Source organism: Salvelinus sp. IW2-2015, unplaced genomic scaffold (assembly GCF_002910315.2).
Source record: "Salvelinus sp. IW2-2015 unplaced genomic scaffold, ASM291031v2 Un_scaffold1249, whole genome shotgun sequence".
Taxonomy (NCBI): domain Eukaryota; kingdom Metazoa; phylum Chordata; class Actinopteri; order Salmoniformes; family Salmonidae; genus Salvelinus; species Salvelinus sp. IW2-2015.
The window spans coordinates 211,587-237,532 of record NW_019942797.1 but is presented as its reverse complement, the minus strand read 5'-3'; the positions used below and the strand labels follow the sequence as shown (position 1 = coordinate 237,532).

At 44.0% G+C, this 25,946-nt stretch overlaps 1 protein-coding gene across 1 annotated transcript; it reads left to right on the top strand.

The window, feature by feature from the left end:
* Positions 1–234: 234 nt before the first annotated feature.
* aadac (arylacetamide deacetylase) lies at positions 235–25,612 on the top strand. The gene is made up of 5 exons (XM_024137581.2): positions 235–458; positions 15,391–15,619; positions 19,423–19,492; positions 23,262–23,433; positions 24,510–25,612. Exons 1-5 carry the CDS (start codon positions 318–320, stop codon positions 25,128–25,130), a joined length of 1,233 nt encoding a protein of 410 aa, XP_023993349.1. The 5' UTR covers positions 235–317; the 3' UTR covers positions 25,131–25,612.
* The last annotated feature ends 334 nt before the right edge of the window (positions 25,613–25,946 follow it).

Sequence of the window (25,946 nt, the reverse complement as noted above, 5' to 3'; positions counted from 1 at the left end):
CGTTTCAACTCACTGGCGCACTTCCACCCACCCGCGCGCATTAACACATTGTTCTCTTTCCATGGGTGTGAAGGACAGGGAATCCTACGACACGACCGCCTGCTGTGCGCAGGCAGTGATAGTCACGGTGAAAAGCTATGATCATGCTCGCTTATAATGATCAGATAACTCTTGCACGTGCTTTCATATCTGGCTGGCTCAGTTCCAACATTAATACAAGATTACGCTTTGCTTAGACTTAAGTGACTTGATAATAAGCAAAACTGACATAGTTTCCTTCTGCACCCTGCCATCAATAGTTGCGGACTCCTCGTAAAATGCAGTTGAAAGGCATATTTTTACTCCTGTCTTTAGGAGCGTTCACCTCTTATTATGTTTACCAGCCCATTCCAGACAAGATAGAGGAGAGATGGAAACTCATGTTGACCGATTGTTTCTTCAGAAGTCTCAGCCACCTGGTAAGAATAATGCAAGAATGGATTTTACAATGAGCTAGAATATTAGTTTTTGATTCAGAAAATATTTGATGCAGACTTATCCTGTGGATGTGTTTTAAATATTGTTGTGAAGTTACTATTATAGAGGGATCGTACTCAAAACTGGGTTTCTCGGGTGTGCGTGGGAGTCATGCCTAAAATATCTTTATTGGCATAATTACATGTATGGTTTTAAGATGTTATTGTTTGACTAGAATTACGTGGTTATTGGCCAGTCCTTTGGCACGGTAAATAGACTTGGTAAATAGCCTAGTAGGCTATAGCCTAGTAAATGGATTCCGCTGAGATTGATGTGTACATGCAGACATGCTAAATGACAGTTACACCAGATTATGTCAAACGCTAATCCAGGTATTGTAATCTTACTCACCTGTTCTAATTATAGACCCTATTAAGAAAAGCGCTGGTGTATTTATGAACGGAAGAATACCAAACTGTTTATACCCCAGCATGCATGACACCAGAGGTGTTTATCGATTTAGATATCATATAATTCAACATTGTATTTATTATTTCAAATGATAAAATATAAAAAATGTGTTGAAACCAGGCTAAATTTCTTCTAACTAGAATTATTCATTATTATTGTTTTGTGGAAAAATGCTCAATATCCCCATTGTAACTGCTTATTAAGCAGACAATATTGCACTCAGTCCAGGTTAAGTGAGAGAAGTGAAACAAATGTATTTTGATCATGGGGGTCAAGGGGTTGAACTTCCCCTGGTATTCAGTCACCTATTTTTATTACATTTTGACAACTTAATTATCCACGGTCATACCTGTCTTTGTCCAAGAGTAAGGACCATGCCTTTTCTGGTGCATATTTGTCCGGTGCATGGCACGCATATAAATACAGTACCAACAGGCAGTGGTGGATTTAGGGATAGGCGACATGGGCAGCCGCCCAGGGCGGCACCTTGCCGGGGGGCAGCATGGGGCGCCCGCACAAAAAAATGGTGTGGTGAATGGTGACATTTATGTGATTGGTTTTCTATCACTCATTTGCACGTCAGGTCAATGATATCATGTCACCGTGTGGGACTGTGGGTCAATTAACCTTGTCGGAGTGGGCGCCCTGATTCTAGTTTGTGAGCTAGGCAGGCTACTGCCTGGGAAGGTCTCCCACTCAGAAGTACGAGATGGGGAGGAGGGCGGGCGTAGGTTGACCTTGGGTCTCCCCACTGGAAGCCCGAGGTAGGGGGAGTGGGGGAATCTATCAAATAGTGCACCTCTAACTTTGTACAATGCAATTTTTACTAATGCAATTAGTAAAAACAGTCACACTACGAAATAAGAATAATATACACCCAGTCTTCACACCACCAAGGTGAAATGGTGTAGTCTTGACACTTGGTTGACAGTGTTGGGGGATGGGTAATGCATTGATGCTCGAGTGCCAAATCAACACAAATTAGTTTCTATTTGTCTTTGCTACTTCTTTTTGATATTTATATTTATATCGTTTTAAATGTTATGATCATTTATTTCTGTTGGTCCAAATGTCTGAATAAAAATTACAGTTAGTGCAGAATGGTGATTTTTGTTTTTTGGGTGGAGGGGGCGCTGAAGGGGGGGTTGGCCCAGGGAGCCATACAAGCTAGAACCGCCACTGCCAACAGGGAACCTTGATTGAGTGGATTTATGAGGAAAAGTAGTGTAACAACTCAGATAAGGCAAATGTCATTTGAAATCATCTACCCAGGTTTACTGGGACCTGGTTGCACGGATAGACGCGCAAGACCCTTTCTCCTCCTATACATGGTCAGAGCAGAATAGGTCAGCTCTGAGACCACCGTCTGGCTAGAAAGTTACAACGTTACGCTAGGCACGGAGCTAGCAGCTTACCCTCCCCAAACCCTGATACATAAGGAGGTAACACAACACTTTAAGATCAGTGGATTTAGGGGGCGACATCATCCTACTCTGGGGAGCACAGAGAGTGGATGAGGACATCTCAGTAGTCAGCTGATTGGCCTCAGTCAACTCCTTGCCATTTTTCTATTGGTATTGGAATCATAAAGAATCCTATAAGACAAAACCATATAGGATAGAATCTCATAGAGTCCAATAGGACTGGTTCCAAAATCTGATAGAACCTTTCTATTGGATTCTAATTGGAATCAAATTGGATTTTTGTTTCGGAATCCTATAGGTTCCTATCAGATGTCAATGTTTTTTTATTTCTCCTATAGGATTTCTATTAACGTTGTCAATGGGAATCGTATAGATATTTACATTATATTCTACAGGATTTATCTTCTAAACTTGGCTATACATTATAGTTAACTTGGCTGCTTAAAATATGAGGAACCCACCCTCCAAACCTCTTAGACAATTATTCATGAAGGTGAAACTTGAACTATAATAACATCATAAGCAACCAATATTGTACTGCCACCCTTGCAACTTGTAATGGTGACCATATAGTGGGGAACCGCCGGCAATGTCCCCTCTATCATCCCCCCAAGGTCCAGAGGGGAGACAGGAGGGGAGGGAGACGGGATGGTACAACCCTGGAAGGGAAGAAGGGAGTGGGGGACAAGGGGGAGGCAGGAGGGGAGGGAAGGAGACGGGGTGGTACACCCCTGGAAGGGAGGAAGGGAGTGGGGGACGGAGGGGGAGGAGGCGGGATGGTACAACCCTGGGTATGAAGGAGTGGGGGGAGGAGTCCATTATCTTTGGGTTTTTATTTTCCTCTCCCAACATAAAGAGAGTCAAGGTAACATTCTCTGTCCCTCTCCCTACATAAAGAGAGTCAAGGTAGCATTCTCTGTCCCTCTCCCTACATAAAGAGAATCAAGGTAACATTCTCTGTTCCTCTCTCCAGTCATTAAAGAGAGTCAAGGGTAGCATTCTCTGTTCCTCTCCCTACATAAGAGAGTTAAAGGTAGCATTCTTGTTCCTCTCCCTACATAAGAGAGTAAAGGTAGCATTCTCTGTTCTCTTCCCTAACATAGGAGGTAAAGGTAACATTCTTGTCCTCTCCCTACATAAAGAAGAGTCAAGGTAACATCCTCTGTTCTCTCCCTACCATAAAGAGAGTAACGGGTAAATTCTCTGTTCCTCTCCCAACCTAAAGAGAGTAAAGGTAACATTCTCTGTTCCTCTCCCTACATAAAGAGAGTAGGTAACATTCTCTGTGCCTCTCCCAACCTAAAGAGAGTAAGGTAACATTCTCTGGTCCTCTCCCAACCTAAAGAGAGTAAAGGTAACATTCTCTGTGCCTCTCCCAACCTAAGAGAGAGTAAAGGTAACATTCTCTGGTCCTCTCCCAACCTAAGAGAGTAAGGTAACATTCTCTGGCCTCTCTCCAACCTAAAGAGAGTAAAGGTAACATTCTCTGTTCTCTCCTACATAAAAAGAGTAAAGGTAACATCCTCTGTTCCTCTCCCTACATAAAGAGAGTAAAGTACCATTCTTCTTGTTCCTCTCCCAACATAAAAAGGAGTAAAGGTAACATCCTCTGTTCCTCTCCCTACATAAAAGAGAGTAAAGGTAATTCTCTGTTCCTCTCCCTACATAAAAGAGTAAAGGTAACATTCTCTGTCCTCTCCCCACTAAAAAGAGTAAAGGTAACATCTCTGTTTCTCTCCCTACATAAAGAGAGTAAAGGTAACATTCTCTGTTCCTCTCCTACATAAAGAGTAAGGTAACATTCTCTGTTCTCTCCCTACATAAAGAGAGTAAAGGTAACATTCTCTGTTCCTCTCCACATAAAAGAGTAAAGGTAACATTCTCTGTTCCTCTCCCAACCTAAAGAGAGTAAAGGTAACATTCTCTGTTCCTCTCCCAATAAAGAGAGTAAAGGTAACATTCTCTGTTCCTCTCCCAACTAAAGAGAGTAAAGGTAACATTCTCTGTTCCTCTCCCCTAAAGAGAGTAAAGGTAACATTCTCTGTTCCTCTCCCAACTAAAGAGAGTAAAGGTAACATTCTCTGTTCCTCTCCCACATAAGAGAGTAAAGGTAACATTCTCTGTTCCTCTCCCAACATAAAGAGAGTAAAGGTAATTCTCTGTTCCTCTCCCTACAAAGAGAGTAAAGGTAACATCCTGTCTCTGTTCTTCCTCTCCCAACTAAAGAGAGTAAAGGTAACATTCTCTGTTCCTCTCCCACTAAAGAGAGTAAAGGTAACATTCTCTGTTCCTCTCCCTACATAGAGAGTAAAGGTAAGCATTCTCTGTTCCTCTCCCAACCTAAAAGAGAGGTAAAGGTACATTCTCTGTCCTCCTCCTACATAAAGGAGAGTAAAGGTAACATCTTCCATCATTGGTCCTCTCCCAACCTAAAGAGAGTAAAGGTAACATTCTCTGTACCTCTCCCAACCTAAAGAGAGTAAAGGTAGCATTCTCTGTTCCTCTCCCAACATAAAGAGAGTAAAGGTAGCATTCTCTGTTCCTCTCCCAACATAAAGAGAGTAAAGGTAACATTCTCTGTTCCTCTCCCTATTCATCCCCCTGCATTTGTTTTGTACACTGCTGCTACTCACTGTTTATTATCTATGCATAGTCACTAAGGCCCTACCTACATGTACAAATGACCTCTAACCTGTACCCCAGCACACTGACTCGGTACCGGTATCCCCTGTATATAGCCTCGTTATTGTTATGTTATTGTTATTATTTTACTTTAGTTTATTTTGTAAATATTTTCTTAACTCTTCTTGAACTGCACTGTTGGTGAAGGGCTTGTAAGTTAGCGTTTCACGGTAAAGTCTACACTTGTTGTATTTCAGCGCATGTGACAAATAGCGTTTGATTTGATTATCCTAACATAAAGAGGGTAAAGAGGACATCCTCTTCTTTTCTATGCATAGCTGACTATTATATATTAAATGAAATAAATGGCTATATCTTTGTTTTACTGTACCTAAAAAACATATTTATTCATAGGCAATGTAAAGATGCTGTGCATTCAAAATATTGTGTTATTTTAACATTGATTCCGTTGAGGTTGATGTGTACATGCAGACATGCTGAATGACAGTTACAGCAGATTATGTCAAACGGTAATCCAGGTATTGTAATCCTGCTGATCTGTTCTAATTATAGACCCTATGAAGAAAATGGATGCTGTATTTATGGACGGAAGACCACTGTTTATACGCCCAGCATGTCCCCAGAGATGTTTTACTTATGTGGACACGATATACAGTGTTACATTTAACACTTTCTGATGTGACCATCTCAAATCGTGTTTAAAAAAAAAAATAATACCTTTCAAAGTGTTGATAAACTAGGATGTTGAAGTATGGGATTGTCAAATAAAAAGCTATGTATTTTCAAAAAGAATGAAACATTTTTATGATAAAACTTTCACTTAGGCAGGCAGTCACTTGGTGAAGGCTACAGGACTGAAAGCCATTTGAATGTAATAATTATGTCTCTGTCACTAGCAAACACAGCCATGGGTGGTACTAGCACCTCTGAAAATGGTGGTACTGGCATCCTTTTAAATACATATGCAAATAAGGCTTTACACGCTACAGTGTTTAACAATACCCCCCAAAAAACAAATTACTGTGACACCACAGGTGTTAATTCCCTAACACTGAAATCTGCAAGTCACAATATGCTGGCTTGCAAAGTGTTATATAATTCCAATTGGAATCCAGCCAGAGATAGCCAACAATTTGAACTTTTAATCAACCGCAACTGCAGTTAGAGTGACTGTCAATGTAGGGAAGGTTGATAAATGACACTTCTTAACCATCTAAACCACAACAACCATTTCAATAACGTGTGGTAAAAGTCCAACCACTTACAGATAGATTTAGTTTAGAAAAATGTATATTATTTATCATTGTGTAGTATAATATCAATGAATCAATGTGCATGCAGACACCTATATATTAAAACCAACTGTTGTAAAAATCAACCTGCAACAAAGGATGCTGAGAAATATGATAATGAGGCTTCTCCCATGTCTTTATCACTCTGAGTTAACAGGAAATGAACTCAACACAGTCGAGTAACAACAACACCACTCGGTGGTGATTCCACTGCGATTCAAGTAACACTTCATTTATTCCCCGAAGGTGGTGTAAATTACCATCCAACTGGTATTAATCCAACTAGACTCAACACTCAGATATGACACTGGTGTGACACCCCACTAACTCAACGACTCGATATGACCCACTGCGTGATGAATCCCCTCTAGACTTCAACACTCAGATATGACACTGGCGTGTGAACCCTCTAGACTCAACACTCAGATATGACACTGGTGTGAACCCCACTAGACTCAACACTCAGATATGACACTGGTGTGAACCACCTAGACTCAACACTCAGATATGACACTGGTGTGAACCACACTAGACTCAACACTCAGATTGATAGTGGTGTGAACCCTCTCTAGACTCAACACTCAGATATGACACTGGTGTGAACCCCACTAGACTCAACACTCGGATATGACACTGGTGTGAACCCCTCTAGACTCAACACTCAGATGTAACACTGGTGTGAACCCAACTAGACTCAACACTCAGATATGACACTGGTGTGAACCCCACTAGACTCAACACTCAGATATAACACTGGTGTGAACCCCACTAGACTCAACACTCAGATACGACCACTGCGTGTGAACCCCACTAAGACTCAACACTCAGATATGATAGTGGTGTGAACCTCTCTAGACTCAACACTCAGATATGACACTGGTGTGAACCCCACTAGACTCAACACTCAGATACGACACTGGTGTGAACCCCACTAGACTCAACACTCAGATATTGACACTGGTGTGAAACCCCACTAGACTCAACACTCAGATATGACAGTGGTGTGAACCCCACTAGACTCAACACTCAGATATGACACTGGTGTGAACCCACTAGACTCAACACTCATGATATGACCATGGTGTGAAACCCCACTAGACTCAACACTAAGATATAAACACTGGTGTTGAACCCCACTAGACTCAACACTCAGATATGACAGTGGTGTGAACCCCACTAGACTCAACACTCAGATATGACACTTGGTGTGAACCCCACTAGACTCAACACTCAGATATGACACTGGTGTGACCCCACTAGACTCAACACTCAGATATGACACTGGTGTGAACCCCACTAGACTCCAACACTCAGATTATGACACTGGTGTGAACCCCACTAGACTCAACACTCAGATATGACACTGGTGTGAACCCCACTAGACTCAACACTCAGATATGACACTGGTGTGAACCCTCTAGACTCAACACTCAGATATGACAGTGGTGTGAACCCACTAGACTCACACTCAGATATGACACTGGTGTGAACCCCACTAGACTCAACACTCAGATATGACACTGGTGTGAATCAACTAGACTCAACACTCAGATATGACATGGTGTGAGCCCCACTAGACTCAACACTCAGATATAACACTGGTGTGAACCCCACTAGACTCAACACTCAGATATGACAGTGGTGTGAACCCACTAGACTCAACACTCAGATATGACACTGGTTGAACCCACTAGACTCAACACTCAGATATGACACTGGTGTGAATCCAACTAGACCCAACTCTCAGATATAACACTGGTGTGAACCCCACAGACTCAACACTCAGATATGACAGTGGTGTGAACCCACTAGACTCAACACTCAGATATGACACTGGTGTGAACCCCACTAGACTCAACACTCAGATATGACACTGGTGTGAATCCAACTAGACCCAACTCTCAGATATAACAACTCGGTGTGAACCCCACTAGACTCAACACTCAGATATGACAGTGGTGTGAACCCCTCAGAACTCAACACTCAGATATGACACTGGTGTGAACCACACTAGACTCAACACTCAGATATGACACTGCATAATACTTTTATCTCAACACCGAGATTTTAACACCCGCAAATTTGCTTGTAGGAGGAGAAAGGGTCTGTTGCCCACCTGTTTGGGTAGATGATTTCAAATGTACATTTGTTTTTTGTTTTTTCTGAGTTCTTGTGCTACCTTTCCAAGTGCTGAGCGATTAACCAACATTTCTGTTATTTTCATTTTTTTTAAACAACTAATTGACGCATGTCGGTTCAATTATTTGAATTCCATTTCGTTCTGTTTTTTTTCTTGAGCTCTATACGCTGTTTCTCTAGAGATAATCGGATCAAGGCCGAACTGTGCAAGTGTAGTTGGGAGTTGTAGTTTCCAACAGGCCAATATTGTACATAGTTTAGCTCAGAAAATTTTGGTAATTAACTACAATGACCATAATCCATTACGCGCCTACTTTCCGGTCTGTATGCGGTAAGAACTCATGAGTGGGATAGAGAGGAATTGCTTCGCGAGTATGAAAATACCATGAAATACATGGTCTAAGTGACTGATAGTTGGTATTCAGCAGTCATAAAAGTATGTCTTATTTACATTGAAGAACAAACAAATAGTGGTTTTGTCAGACAGCAGCTATATAGAGATCAGATGATGACTCAGACAGCAGCTCTATAGAGATCAGATGATGACTCAGCAGGCAGCTCTATAGAGATCAGATGATGACTCAGACAAGCAGCTCTATAGAGATCAGATGATGACTCAAGACAGCAGCTTATAGAGATAGTGATGACTCAGACAGCAGCTTCTATAGAGATCAGATGATTGACTCAGACAGCAGCTCTATAGAGATCAGATGATGACTCAGACAGCAGCTCTATAGAGATCAGATGATGACTCAGACAGCAGCTCTATAGAGATCAGATGATGACTCAGACAGCAGCTCTATAGAATCGATGATGACTCAGACAGCAGCTCTATAGAGATCAGATGGATGACTCAGACAGCAGCTCTATAGAGATAGGATGTGACTCAGACAGCAGCTCTATAGAGATCAGATGATGACTCAGACAGCAGCTCTATAGAGATCAGATGATGACTCAGACAGCAGCTCTATAGAGATCAGATGATGACTCAAGACAGCAGCTCTATAGAGATCAGATGATGACTCAGACAGCAGCTCTATAGAGATCAGATGGTGACTCAGACAGCAGCTCTATAGAGATCAGAGATGACTAGACAGCAAGCTCTATGGAGAGATCAGATGATGACTCAGACAGCAGCTCTATAGAGATGCAGATGAGACTCGACAGCAGCTCTTAGAGATCAGATGATGACTCAGACAGCAGCTCTATAGAGATCAGATGATGACTCAGACAGCAGCTCTATAGAGATAGATGATGACTCAGACAGCAGCTCTATAGAGATCAGATGATGACTCAGACAGCAGCTCTATAGAGATCAGATGATGACTCAGACAGAGCTCTATAGAGATCAGTGGTTGACTCAGACAGCACTCTATAGAGATTCAGATGGTGACTCAGACAGCAGCTCTATAGAGTAGAGGTGACTGCAAGCACTCTATAGAGATCAAATGACTCAGACAGCAGCTCTTAGAGATCAGATGGTGACTCAGACAGCCAGCTCTATAGAGATCAGATGATGACTAGACAGCAGCTCTATAGAGATCAGATGATGACTCAGACAGCAGCTCTTAGAGTCAGATGTGACTCAGACAGCAGCTCTATAGAGATCAGATGATGACTCAGACAGCAGCTCTATAAGATCAGAATGATGACTCAGACAGCAGCTCTATAGAGATCAGATTGATGACTCAGACAGCAGCTCTATAGAGATCAGAGAGTGATGACTCAGACAGCAGCTCTTAGAGATCAGATGATGACTCAGGACAGCAGCTCTATAGAGATCAGATGATGACTCAGACAGCAGCTCTATAGAGATCAGATTGATGACTCAGACAGCAGCTATAGAGATAGAGATGACTCAGAAGCAAGCTCTTAGAGATCAGATGACTCAGACAGCAGCTCTATAGAGATCAGATGATGACTCAGACAGCAGCTCGATAGAGATCAGATGATGATCTAGACAGCAGCTCTATAGAGATACAGATGATGACTCAGACAGCAGCTCTATAGAGATAGATGATGACTCAGACAGCAGCTCTATAGAGATTCAGATGATGACTCAGACAGCAGCTCTATAGAGATAGATGGTGACTCAGACAGCAGCTCTAGTAGAGATCAGATGATGACTCAGACAGCAGCTCTATAGAGATCGATGAAGTGACTTCAGACAGCCAGCTCTATAGAGATCAGATGATGACTCGACAGCAGCTCATAGAGATCAGCGATGACCAAGACAGAGCAGCTCTATAGAGATAAGATGATGACTCAGACAGCAGCTCTTAGAGATGTCAGATGAGGACTCAGACAGCAGCTCTATAGAGATAGACGATGACTCAGACAGCAGCTCTATAGAGATAGATGATGACGCAGACAGCAGCTTATAGAGATCAGAGATGACTCAGACAGCAGCTCTGTAGAGGATCAGATGAGGACTCAGACAGCAGCTCTATAGAGATCAGATGTGACTTCAGACAGCAGCTCTATAGAGATAGATGATGACTCAGACAGCAGCTCTATAGAGATCAGATGATGACTCAGACCAGCAAGCTCGATGTAGAGCACAGATGATGACTCAGACAGCAGCTCTATAGAGATCAGATGATTGACTCAGACAGCAGCTCTGGTAGAGATCAGATGATGACTCAGACAGCAGCTCTATAGAGATCAGATGATACTCAGACAGCAGCTCTATAGAGATTGCAGTCGAGGACTCAGGCAGCAGCTCTGTAGAGATCAAATGATGACTCAGACAGCAGCTCTATAGAGATCAGATGGTGACTCAGACAGCAGCTCTATAGAGATCAGATGATGATTCAGACAGCAGCTCTATAGAGATCAGATGAAGACTTGGAATGAAATAATAAAGTCATCAAATAAAACTAATGTAATAAACACAACACTGAAATATTTAATTAAAGTGAATAAATGAATGTTAATAAGTGATAAGCAGTTATGGACAGTCCCTACCATCATGGGACTTGTATTAATAGTTTTAGTCTGTGTTGTTACAACATTCAACCCAGATAATTCATAGTGGATTTCATGTCAATAAAAATAAATTCAATATATTTTTTTAATAATGGAACCGAAACTGGACCGACCTTCATAAAGCACAAATCATTAACGTTTCCTTCAAAATCAACCCAATCAACGTTCTCTGTTGATATTTATCTGGGTGCCATTCACCGGCCAAAATGTGTCAGAAAAGGCTTGACCTTCTGCGAGACAGGCATGAGCGTGGATAATGAAGTTGTCGAGATTTAATACAAAATCGCTGACTGAATACCTGACGAAGTTTACCCCATGGTACACATGATAAAAAAATCTATTTAGGTCAATTCTCTCACTCAACCGGGACGGAGTGAAATATTGTCTGCTTTATACTGTATAATCATTTGGAGATAATATTTTAGTTGATTCTTCTAGACTGAACAACATTTTTATCTGGACCCTGTTCAATGGGGATATTGAGCATTAAACAATTATAATAATGATTAATAATTCTAGTTGCAAGCTTACAGCAGAATAGGTCAGCTCTGAGACCACCGACTGGCTAGAACGTTACAACGTTACGCTAGACACAGGGCTAGCAGCTTACCCTCCCCAAACCCTGATACATAAGGAGGTAACACAACACTTTAAGATCAGTGGATTTAGGGGCGACATCATCCTACTCTGGGGAGCACAGGGAGTGGATGAGGAGATCTCAGTAGTCAGCTGATTGGCCCCAGTCAACTCCTTGCCCAGCCCTGAGCCCAGTTGAATAACACAGCTTAACTGTTTCTCTTAAGGTTTAACCTTAAGGAATAATTATCCCTTACCTAAGAGAATAGTTGAAAGACGTGTTATGCAACTGGGTCCTTAGCCTCCCCACCACAGCATGTTATGACTGGGCCACTGGTGGACAGCTGTAGGCTTCTGGTGGACAGCTGGGGGCTTCTGGTGGACAGCTGGAGGCTTCTGGTGGACAGCTGGAGGCTTCTGGTGGACAGCTGGAGGCTTCTGGTGGACAGCTGGAGGCTTCTGTTGGACAGCTGGAGGCCTCTGTTGGACAGCTGGGGCCTCTGTTGGACAGCTGGGGCCTCTGTTGGACAGCTGGGACCTCTGTTGGACAGCTGGGGCCTCTGTTGGACAGCTTGGGCCTTCTGGGGCCTCTGTTGACAGCTGGGCCTCTGTCTGGACCAGCTGGTGGGCCTCTGTTGGACAGCTTGGGGCTCTGTTGGACAGCTGGGGCCTCGTTCTGGGTCTGTTGGACAGCTGGGGCCTCTGTTGGACAGCTGGAACCCTCTGCTGTAGATTCTCCCTGGTGGACAGCTGGAACCCTCTACTGTAGATTCTCCCTGGTGGACAGCTGGAACCCTCTACTGTAGATTCTCTCTGGTGGACAGCTGGAACCCTCTTACTGTAGATTCTCTCTGGTGGACAGCTGGACCCTCTACTGTAGATTCTCTCTGGTGACAGCTGGAACTATGTAATCTCTGGGGCTGGAACCCTCTACTGTAGATTCTCCTTGGTGGACAGCTGGAACCCTCTACTGTAGATTCCTCTGGTGGACAGCTGGAACCCTCTACTGTAGATTCTCTCTGGTGGACAGCTGGAACCTCTACTGTAGATTCTCTCTGTGGACAGCTGGAACCCTCTACTGTAGATTCTCTCTGGTGGACAGCTGGAACCCTCTATGTAGATTCTCTTGGTGGACAGCTGGAACCCTCTACTGTATATTCTCTCTGGTGGACAGCTGGAACCCTCTACTGTAGATTCTCTCTGGTGGACAGCTGGAACCCTCTACTGTAGATTCTCTCTGGTGGACAGCTGGAACCCTCTACTGTAGATTCTCCCTGGTGGACAGCTAGAACCTCTACTGTATATTCTCTCTGGTGGACAGCTGGAACCCTCTACTGTAGATTCTCTCTGGTGGACAGCTGGAACCCTCTACTGTAGATTCTCTCTGGTGGACAGCTGTAACCCTCTACTTTAGATTCTCTCAGGTGGACAGCTGGAACCCTCTACTGTAGATTCTCTCTGGTGGACAGCTGATAACCCTCTACTGTAGATTCCCTCTGGTGGACAGCTGGAACCTCTACTGTAGATTCCCTCTGGTGGACAGCTGGAACCCTCTACTGTATATCTCTCTGGTGGACAGCTGGAACCCTCTACTGTAGATTCTCTCTGGTGGACAGCTGGAACCCTCTACTCTAGATTCTTTCTGGTGGACAGCTGGAACCCTCTACTGTAGATTCTCTCTGGTGGACAGCTGGAACCCTCTACTGTAGATTCTCTCTGGTGGACAGCTGGAACCCTCTACGTAGATTCTCCCCGTGGACAGCTGGAACCCTCTACTGTAGATTCTCCCCGGTGGACAGCTGGAACCCTCTACTGTAGATTCTCCTTGGTGGACAGCTGGGTTCTTGGTGGACAGCTGTGGGCTTCTGGTGGACAGCTAGAACCCTCTACTGTAGATTCTCTCTGGTGGACAGCTGGAACCCTCTACTGTAGATTCTCTGGTGGACAGCTGGAACCCTCTACTGTAGATTCTCTCTGTGGACAGCTGGAACCCTCTACTGTAGATTCTCTCTGGTGGACAGCTGGAACCCTCTACTGTAGATTCTCTCTGGTGGACAGCTGGAACCCTCTATTGTAGATTCTCCCTGGTTGACAGCTGGAACCTCTACTGTAGATTCTCTCTGGTGGACAGCTGGAACCCTCTACTGTAGATTCTCCCTGGTGGACAGCTGGAACCCTCTACTGTAGATTCTCCCTGGTGGACAGCTGGAACCCTCTATGTAGATTCTCTCTGGTGGACAGCTGGAACCCTCTGCTGTAGATTCTCCCTGGTGGAAGCTGGAACCCTCTACTGTAGATTCTCCTCTGTGGACAGCTGGAACCCTCTACTGTAATTCTCTCTTGTGGACAGCTGGAACCCTCTACTGTAGATTCTCTCTGGTGGACAGCTGGAACCCTCTACTGTAGATTCTCATTGGTGGACAGCTGGGCTCTGGTGGACAGCTGTGGGCCTTCTGGTGGACAGCTAGAACCCTCTACTGTAGATTCTCTTCTGGTGGACAGCTGGAACCCTCTACTGTAGATTCTCTGGTGGACAGCTGGAACCCTCTACTGTAGATTCTCTCTGGTGGACAGCTGGAACCCTCTACTGTAGATTCTCCCTGGTGGACAGCTGGAACCCTCTACTGTAGATTCTTTCTGGTGGACAGCTGGAACCCTCTACTGTAGATTCTCTCTGGTGGACAGCTGGAACCCTCTACTATAGTTCTCTCTGTGGACAGCTGGAACCCTCTACTGTAGATTCTCTCTGGTGGACAGCTGGAACCCTCTACTGTAGATTCTCCCTGGTGGACAGCTAAAACCCTCTACTGTAGATTCTCTCTGGTGGACAGCTGGGCCTATGGTGGACAGCTGGGGGCCCTCTGGTGGACAGCTGGGGCCTCTGGTGGACAGCTGGGGCCTCTGGTGGACAGCTGGAACCCTCTACTGTAGATTCTCTCTGGTGGACAGCTAGAACCTCTTACTGTAGATTCTCTCTTGGTGGACAGCTGGAACCCTCTACTTGTAGATTCTCTCTGGTGGAAAGCTGGAACCCTCTACTGTAGATTCTCTCTGGTGGACAGCTGGAACCCTCTACTGTAGATTCTCTCTGGTGGACAGCTAGAACCCTCTACTGTAGATTCTCTCTGGTGGACATGACTCAGGGGAAAGCCCTTTAATCCCCTGCTTGTTCCTCTCCTGTTTAGATTGCATGTTTATGTAATGATCATCTGATTCCCTCAGATTTGAAACAGACTCCTTTTTCTTTATTTTTATCGATACATATCTCTCTTTCTCTCTCTCCCTCTGTTTTTGTCCAACCTCCCATCATCCCTCATAACTGTATGCCATTTTCTTTCTCTCTATCTCTGCTTCTCTCTCTACCTCTCTGCTCCAACATGCCTCTGCATCTCTCTCTGCAGGCAGACTTCAGTGAGCTGCTGGGGTTGAAGGACTACATGGGGGTGATGATGTTCATCACGTTCGCTGAGCGTGTGTTCCCCGTGTCAGACCAACGTGTGCACGTTACAGAGGAGCTGTTTGATGGGGTGGAGGTGGTGGTGTACCAGCCCAAACTGCAGGGCGGCGACACCGAGCTGAGGAGAGCAGTCATATACCTGCACGGAGGAGGATGGTGCCTGGGCAGCGCCAGTGAGTAGCCATTAGGTTCTTGGTAATTAATCCATCTACCAAGCAAGCAATTAGTCAAGGCGTATATCTATACAGTATATCCATCCATCCACTGATCCATTCACCCACATCCATCCATCCACTCATTGCTGCGGGTGATTCTTTGATCCACCTCTACGCAGACGACACCATTCTGTATACATCTGGCCCTTCTTTGGACACTGTGTTAACAAACCTCCAAACGAGCTTCAATGCCATACAACACTCCTTCCGTGGCCTCCAACTGCTCTTAAACACTAGTAAAACTAAATGCATGCTCTTCAACCGTTCGCTGCCCGCACCCGCCCACTTGCCCGCCTAGCATCACCTCTCAGGACGGTTCTGACTTAGAATATGTGGACAACTACAAATACCTAGGTGTCTGACTAGACTGCAAACTCTCCTTCCAGACTCATATTAAGCATCTCCAATCCAAAATTAAATATAGGATCGGCTTCCTATTTCGTAACAAAGCCTTCTTCACTCATGCTGCCAAATATACCCTCGTAAAACGGACTATCCTACCCATCCTTGACCTCGGCAATGTAATTTACAAAATAGCCTCCAACACTCTACTCAGCAAATTGGATTCAGTCTATCACAGTGCCATCTGTTTTGTCACCAAAGCCCCATATACCACCCACCACTGCGACCTGTATGCTCTAGTCGGCTGGTCCTCGCTACATATTCGTCGCCAGACCCACTGGCTCCAGGTCATCTATAAGTCTTTGTTAGGTAAAGCTCCGCCTTATCTCAGCTCACTGGTCACCATAGCAACACCCACTCGTAGCACACGCTCCAGCAGGTATATTTCACTGGTCATCACCAAAGCCAACACTTCCTTTGGCCACCTTTCCTTCCAGTTCTCTGCTGCCAATGACTGGAACGAAATGCAAAAATCATTGAAGTTGGAGACTTATATCTCCCTCACTATCTTTAAGTATCAGCTGTCAGAGCAGCTTACCGATAGCTACAGCTGTAGACAGCCCATCTGTAAATAGCCCACCCCATCTACCTACTTCATCCCCATATTGTTTTTATTTACTTTTCTGCTCTTTTGCACACCAGTATTTCTACTTGCACATCATCATCTGCACATCTATCACTCCAGTGTTAATTTGCTAAATTGTAATTACTTCGCTACTATGGCCTATTTATTGCCTTACCTCCTCTAGCCATTTGCACACACTGTATACAGATTTTTCTATTGTTTTATTGACAGTACGTTTGTTTATTCCATGTGTAACTCTGTTGTTTTTGTCGCACAGCTTTGCTTTATCTTGGCCAGGTCGCAGTTGTAAATGAGAACTTGTCCTCAACTGGCCTACCTGGTTAAATAAAAGTGAAAAAAAACAATTAATTCATCCATGCACCTACCCGTCCACAATGTAATGTCGGAGAGGTTCAGTGGGCTGAATGTCGGCTCTGGGAACCGAGCCAAGAAATAACCAGAGGCCCAAGCGATATGGGGGAAGGGAATGGGCCGGGTATATGCAAATTAAAGCTGCAATGTCACTTTTTGGGCGACCTGACCAAATTCAGATAGAAATGTACGTTATAGATCTGTCATTCTTATTGAAAGCAAGTCTAATAAGCGGTAAATCTGTCCTATGTGCTCTATTAGCACCACGTCTGTAGCCATGGAGTGCTTTGAAAGGCGGGTCATGGCTCACATCAACACCATCATCCCGGAAGCCCTAGACTCACTCCAATTCGCATACCGCACCAACAGATCCACAGGTGACGCAATCTCAATTGCACTCCTCACTGCTCACCTGTACAAGAGGAACACCTACAGTGTTCATTGACTACAGATCAGCGTTCAACACCATAGTGCCCTCAAAGCTCATCACTAAGCTAAGGACCCTGGGACTAAACACCTCTCTCTGCAACTGGATCCTGGACTTCCTGACGGGCCGCCCCCAGGTGGTGAGGGTAGGCAACAACACATCTGCCAAGCTGATCCTCAACACGGGGGCCCCTTAGGGGTGCGTGCTCAGTCCCCTCCTGTACACCCTGTTCACCCACGACTGCTTGGCCAAGCACGACTCCAACACCATCATTAAGTTTGCTCACGACACAACAGTGGTAGTCCTGATCACCGACAACGATGAGACAGCCTATGGGGAGGAGGTCAGAGACCTGGCAGTGTGGGGCCAGGACAACAACCTCTCCCTCAAAGTGAGTAAGACAAAGAAGTTGATCGTGGACAACAGGAAAAGGAGGACCGAACATGCCCCCATTCACATCAACAGGGCTGTAGTAGAGCAGGTTGAGAGATTCAAGTTCCTTGGTGTCCACATCACCAACAAACTATCATGATCCAAACACACCAAGACAGTCGTGAAGAGGGCACGCCAACACCTTTTCCCCCTCAGGAGACTGAAAATATTTGGCATGGGTCCCATGATCCTCAAAAAGTTTTACAGCTGCACCATCGAGAGCATCCTGACCGGTTGCATCACTGCCTGGTATGGCAACTGCAAGGCATCTGACCGTAAGGCTCTACAGAGGGTAGTAATACAATATTTTTTACCTACAGTACCGGTCAAGTTTTAGAACACGTACTTATTCAAGGGTTTTTCTATATTTTTACTATTTTCTACATTGTAGATTAATAGTGAAGACATCAACACTATGAAATAACACATGGAATAATGTAGTAATCAAAAAAAGTGTTAAACAAAATATATTTTATATTTGAGATTCTTCAAATAGTCACCCTTTGCCTTGATGATAGCTTTGTACACTCTTGGCATTCTCTCAACCATCTTCAACTGGAATGCCTTTTCAGCAGTCTTGAAGGAGTTCCCACACTTGTTGGCTGCTTTTCCTTCACTCTGCGGTCCAACTCATCCCAAACCATCTGAATTGATTTGAGGTCAGGTGATTGTGGAGGCCAGGTCATCTGATGCAGCACTCCATCATTCTCCTTCTTGGTCAAATAGCCCTTACACAGCCTGGAGGTGTGTTTTGGGTCATTGTCCTGTTGAAAAACAAATGATAGTCCCACTAAGCGCAAACCAGAAGGGATCATGCCGCCAGTATATAAGTTATATCATTATTTCATAATGGTACAATGGTTCTCTACACTTTACTTGCTTGTTTTGTCACATAAACTGAAATTAGGCAAACTATTCACATTTTAGCAACCGGGAAATGGCAAAGCGATTTCTGCATAGTCCATCTTTAAATACTGTAGTATATACTATAGTTAAAAAATATATTTTTGCCCGACATTACTGTAGTATTTACAACAGTGTATTTTGTTGCAGATAGCACGGTAGTACTTACTGTAGTAGTCTACAGTTTACTATCGAATTCATATACACTCTGTTCACCCTTCACCTCTCTTCACCTCTCCTCTCCTCTCCTTCACCTCTCACCCTTCACCTCTCCTGAGGAACATACACTCTGTTCAAGCTGTTCAACACAGAGTCCGTGGTAACCCCCTGATAACTAAAGGCAATTATTTGACATGCGACAAGTGTCTACACTTTACATGTTGTGCCTGCAATCTGCTGTGTGTGTGTGTGTGTGTGTGTGTGTGTGTGTGTGTGTGTGTGTGTGTGTGTGTGTGTGTGTGTGTGTGTGTGTGTGTGTGTGTGTGTGTGTGTGTGTGTGTGTGTGTGTGTGTGTGTGTGACTTCTTGCCATAACTACAAGCCTATTGAGCATGAGATGCGCAAGATACTATTGAGTACTTTGTAGCGGTTGATGATGTAAGATGCTGTTAGATAATATTGTCTCTGACGACTCTCTCTTCTCTCTCCTCTCGTTGTGTAGGAATGGGACCGTACGACCTCCTAGCTAGGCAGATGGTCAATGATCTTAACTCTGTGGTCGTGTCTGTAGAGTGAGTATATATTTGATGTACTGTATATCTGTCTGGTATCAGTGTTCCATATGTTATACTGTATATCTTGTCTAACAGGCTGCTGTGAAAGGACATATAGGCAGAAGATGAACATCTGGTTGTTTACATTTGTAAAAGTGTGAAAAAGGCAGGTCTCTTTTCATTTGGAACACATGCAGATCCTTCAGAAAGCGTCCATACTCCTTGACTTATTCCACATTTTGTTGTGTTACAGCCTGAATTCAAAATGGTCTCTCACCCATCTACACACAATACCCCATAATGACAAAGTGAAAACATGCTTTTTTTTTATACATATTTGCAAATTCATTGAAAATGCAATAGAGAAATATCTCATTTACACAAGTATTCACACCCGAGTCTTTCTACAAGCATTCTTCAGGCTCTGTCAAGTTGATTGTTGATCATTGCTAGACAGACGTTTTCAAGTCTTGCCATAGGCCACTCAAGAACATTCAATGTCGTCTTGGTAAGCAACTCAAGTGTAGATTTGGCCTTGTGTTTTAGGTTATTGTCCTGCTGGAAGGTGAATTAGTCTCCCAGTGTCCCTTGTAAAGCAGACTGAACCAGGTTTTCCTCTAGGATAATGCCTGTGCTTATAGCTGTATTCCGTTTCTCTTTATCCCCAAAAATACAATTGAATGTATTCAACTGAAATGTGTCTTCCGCATTTAAGCCAACCCCTCTGAATCAGAGAGGTGCTGGGGGCTGCCTTAGTCCACATCCGCGTCTTCAGCGCCCGGGGAACAGTGGGTTAACTGCCTTGCTCAGGGGCAGAACGACATATTTTTACTTTGTCAGCTCGGGGATTCGATCCAGCAACCTTTCGGTTACTGACCCAATGCTCTAACCACTGAAGAGTTGTACTCAGTGATGTGTTGGATTTGGCCCAAACATTACGTTTTGTACAAGCATTTCACTACACCACAAGCATTTTGCTACATCCGCAATAACATCTGCTAAATATGTGTATGTGATCAATACAATATGATTTGATCAAATTTAATTTGATCTGATTTTTATTCAGGACAAAAGTTTATTTCTTTGCCACATTTTTGGCAGTATTACTTAAGTGCCTTGTTGCAAACAGGATGCATATTAGGGAATATTTATATTTCTGTACAGGCTTCCTTATTTTCACTCTGTGTATTAGTCTTTCCATCCAAAGCCTAATTAATAACTTCATCATCCTCAAAGGGATACTCAGCATCTGCTCTTTATTTTATTTACACAATCGGTACCCTTCTTTGTGAAGCATTGAAAAGCTTTCCTGGTCGTTGTGCTTGAAATTCACTACTTGATTGAGAGACCTTACAATTTTCTGTATGAGTGGGGTACAGAGATGGGGTAGTCATTAAACAATCATGTTAACCAGTATTATTGAACACAGAATGAGTCCATGCAACTTGTTTAGGCTTGCTATAAAAAAGAGGTTAAATATGTATTAATTCAAGACATTTCAGCTTTAAATTATTTGATTAATTTCTATTATGTACTTTACTGCAGCCTTTGATTAAACTTCTACAAACAAAATTCCACTTTGATATTTTGGGGTATTTTGTGTAGATCATTGACACAACATATCAATTTAATTAATTTTAAATTCAGGCTGTAACACAACAAATGTGGGAAAAGTAAAGGGGTGTGAATACTTTCTGAAGGCTCTGTAATTGAATGCACTCATGCAAGAACAGAAACACGCATACATGTGTGTTTATATGAATCTCAACAGGTGTTTTAATTTGGTAATGCGTTCCACATTGACACATTGTTTGACTGTTTCTCTTTTGGCTTGTTATCTAAAAATCACTTTCCTTTTATAGCAAATGCACACACACACACGTGCTATCTTTGACTCAGAGAGCAGCAGTAGCTGAACATGTTGTGATACACCTGTGTGTCTGTCTGGATAGAGAATTATAGTAGCTATCCTCACACTGAGCTGACAGGCTTTTATTACTGTCTCACCAGGCTTGTATTACTGTCTCACCAGGCTTTTATTACTGTCTCACCAGGCTTTTATTACTGTCTCACCAGGCTTTTATTACTGTCTCACCAGGCTTTTATTACTGTCTCACAGGCTTTGTATTTACTGTCTCACAGGCTTTTATTACTGTCTCACCAGGCTTGTTATTATGTCTCACCAGGCTTTTATTACTGTCTCACCAGGCTTGTATTACTGTCTCACCAGGCTTTTTTATTACTGTCTCACCAGCTTTTATACTTGTCTCACCAGGCTTGTATTACTGTCTCACAGGCTTTATTACTGTCTCACCAGGCTTTTATTACTGTCTCACCAGGCTTTGTATTACTGTCTCACCAGGCTTTTATTACTGTCTCACCAGGCTTTTTATTACTGTCTCACCAGGCTTTTATTACTGTCTCACCAGGCTTTTATTACTGTCTCACCAGGCTTTTATTACTGTCTCACCCAGGCTTTTATTACTGTCTCACCAGGCTTTTTTGTCTGGCTTGTCTCACAGGCTTTAATGCTGTCTCACCAGGCTTGTATTACTGGTCTCAACAGGCTTTTATTACTGTCTCACCAGGCTTTTATTACTGTCTCACCAGGCTTTTATTACTGTCTCACCAGGCTTTTATTACTGTTTCACCAGGCTTTTAAAAATATATAAAAATGTTACCTTTATTTAACCAGGCAAGTGAGTTTAGAACAAATTCTTATTTTCAATGACGGTCTAGGAACAGTGGTTAACTGCCTTGTTTAGGGGCAGAATGACAGATTTTTACCTTGTCAGCTCAGGGATTCGATCTTGCAACCTTTCGGTTACTATTCCAACGCTCTAAACCACTAGGCTACCTGCCGCTTATTACTGTCTCACCAGGCTCTTTTATTACTACTGTCTCACAGGCTTTAATTATGTCTCACCAGGCTTTTATTACTGTCTCAACAGGCTTTTATTACTGTCTCACCAGGCTTTTATTGCTGTCTCACCAGGCTTTTATTACTGTTTCACCAGGCTTTTATTACTGTCTCACCAGGCTTTTATTGCTGTCTCACCAGGCTTTTATTACTGTTTCACCAGGCTTTTATTGCTGTCTCACTAGGCTTTTATTACTGTCTCACCAGGCTGTCAAATTAACATCTTCACCCACAGTAGCAGCACTGTCACATCTTTATTTGTCATCTAACCCCTATTTCTCTTTCATAACCTTTTACTATCCCCTTTTATCTTTTTCAAGCACCTCTCTCGCTCTCTCGCTTTCTCAAAATGAGAGAGAAGAAGCACTTTGTACACCACATTACATCTGTGATTCCCTCTGTGAGAGTATGGCTGCATGTGTGTGGGGGGTACTGTATGTGTGCAAACTGCAAGCCAAATTCCTACCAACAATGTGTCGATGTTTCAATGCTGAAATGTGTTAGGCTCCAAACTCTTTTCATATATTTCTTTGATATACGTTAATGTGCTGAGTCATTTGACTGTATTATGCAGTATCATTATATGACTTACCTTTCATCTCTAAACCAGCCAATCAAAACAATGCACTTGTATCAGCTAGCCTTTGGTCCCTGATTAGATAGATCCCATACAGTACACTGATCATACCGGATTAGGATGTTTTGCTTTAGTAATGTAGTGTACATTGTGTACATGACATTTATAGATTTGCATATTGTTATCATTTAACTGTAGCTACCTCAGCTGGTACAGACACTAGTTCTCAGGCAAGAGGACCTGAATTCTAGCTGAGTTGACCTCTGACCCCTTCCCTTGTGTCCACCCAGGTACCGCCTGGCCCCAGAGCACCACTTCCCTGTCCCGTATGAGGACGTGTACCGGGTAGTGAAGCACTTCCTCCAGAGGGCGGTCCTGGCCCAGTACTCTGTCGACCCATTACGCATCGCTGTATCTGGGGACAGCGCCGGGGGAAACCTGGCTGCAGCCGTGTCCCAGCAGGTTAGAGTTTAGTTGTGTGGTGTCCAGGCAGTTAATATATAGTGGAACATGTTTGTGTGTCCCGCAGGTATTTAGTGCTTAGTGTGTGTGTGTGTGTGCCCTTGCAGGTTAGAGTTGAGTGTGTGTGTGTGTGTCCCTGCAGGTTAGCTGTTAGTGTGTGTGTTGGTGTGTGTGTGTGTGTCCCTGCAAATAGTGGGGTTCAGAGGTTATGTTGTTGTTTTGTGTGTGTGTGTGTGTGTGTGTGATGTGGTGTGTGTGTGTGTGTGTGTGGTGTGTGTATTGTGTGTGCCCAGCAGGTTAGATGTTAGTTTGTGTGTGTTCCCAGCAGTTAGATGTTAGTTGTGTGTGTGTCCCAGCAGTTATGTTAGTGTGTGTGTGTGTTGTGGTGTGTGTCCCTAGCAGGTTAGCTGTTAGTGGTTGTGTGTTTGTGTGTGTGTGTGGTGTGTGTGTGTGTGTGTGGGTGTGTGTGTGTTGTGTGTGTGTGTGTGTGTGTGTGTGTGTGTGCTGTGTGTGTGTGTCAGCAGGTTAGATGTTAGTGTGTGTGTCCCAGCAGGTAGAGTTTTGTGTGTGTGTCCCAGCAGGTTAGATGTTAGTGTGTGTGCCCAGCAGTTAGATGTTTGTGTGTGTGTGTTTGTGTGTGTGGTTGTGTTGTGTGTGTGTGCAGCAGGTTAGATTTTGTGTGTGTGTCCCAGCAGGTTAATGTTTGTGTGTGAGTTCGCAGCAGGTTAGATTAGTGTGTGTGTCCCACAGGGTTAGATGTTTGTGTGTGTGTTCCCAGCAGGTTAGATGTTTTGTGGTGTGTGTCCCAGAGGTTAGATGTTAGTGTGTGTGTCCCAGCAGGTTAGAGGTGTCGCAGGTTAGATGTTGTGTGGTGTCCCAGCAGGTTTAGATGTTTGTGTGTGTGTCCCAGCAGGTTAGATGTTGTGTGTGTGTTAGCGGCAATATTATCTACCACTGTTGTTTTAATTAGCTGAGATTAGGAGGAGCCATCCAAGACTGCAGTACAGTACAGAACAGTAAGTCTTATTCCGTGTGTGTGTTGTTGTGTGTTGTGGTGTGGGTGTGTCTCTAAACAGCTGCAGCAGGATCCAGAACAGCAGCTGCAGCTGAAGGTCCAGGCCCTGCTCTACCCTGTGCTGCAGGCTCTGGACCTCAATACCCCGTCCTACCAGCAGAACCAGAACATGCCTATCCTGCCCCGCACCCTWATGGTGCGCTTCTGGAGCGARTACTTCACCAGCGACAAGACCTTCTTCAGGGCCATGATGACCAACACTCACAACAGCCCAGAGTCCGCTGYGCTGCTCAACTTCGTCAACTGGAGTGCCTTCCTGCCAGAGTCCTACCGGGGGACGTAYAACTACAGCGTTCCGGTCGTGGCGTTGTCGGCGGKAGGGGCGGGGTCRGACGGGCCATCGCGCTCYATCGCTGACCCCCGGGCCTCGCCCCTGCTGGTCCCGGATGCCGTTTTACGCTCGCTACCCAAGGCCTACGTTCTGACGTGTGAGTACGACGTGCTGCGGGACGACGGGGTGATGTATGCCACGCGCCTGCGCCGCGCCGGTGTGGAGGTGACGCACGAACACTACGCCAGCGGTTTCCACGGCGCCCTCATGTTCACSGTGTGGCCAACCGACTTCCTGATTGGACGCACGATGACGGAAAACTTCATCAAATGGCTGCAGCATAACTTGTAGAAAGCAGAAGAAAAGTTACAGTCTTTCAGTGTTCATTCCTGTTTCCCCTAGCAACTCAATAGCTGTTGTTTAGGTGCTGCTTAGATGTTTGTCTGTTTGGTTGTTTATTCAGTGACAGACAGTGTTTTTGTTTATGCTTGCAAACTGAGGGGTTTTCCACTCTATGTCACTGTGTCCTAACAACAACACCAGATACCAGTCAAAAACAGGTTTGTATTGATTTTCTAATCACCAAGGCAACCAATGAGGCAGAACATGAGGCAAAGCAACTGATATCAGATACAAGACATTTGATGAAGCCGAGTGTTCTACATTTGATTTCTGACATATCCATCTGATACTGCAGCTGAATCTCATCACATTAACTTCCTGGTTTTGTCATTAACTTCCTGGTGGAATGATGCTTGCAACACCAGGGTTGAGTGTTTGATTCCCATGGGGGACCAGTATGAAAATGTATGTGTTCATTACTTACTGTAAGTTGCTCTGGATAAAAGCATCTGCTAAAATTATATAAAACATTTTTTTTTAAACGTACATCTTAAGGTTAGGTTGTTAACTCGTAAGGTTAAGGATAGGCTTAAAAAAAATCTCAAAAACAACTATCTATCACTGGATTCAAAGTTGCAACCTTTGGAATCAGAGGCAGATGCTTGTGGCCATCTGCAGTCCCTGTCCACAACACTCTAGCAAAACTGTTACCTACTTGAAGGTAACAGTGCTCAATGTTGCCCCTAGTGGCCGGTGTCCGTTTTCCACGAATATTGACTTGTATCACTTGTTATTTAGTTGTGTAAAGTACTTCAGTAAAAATGC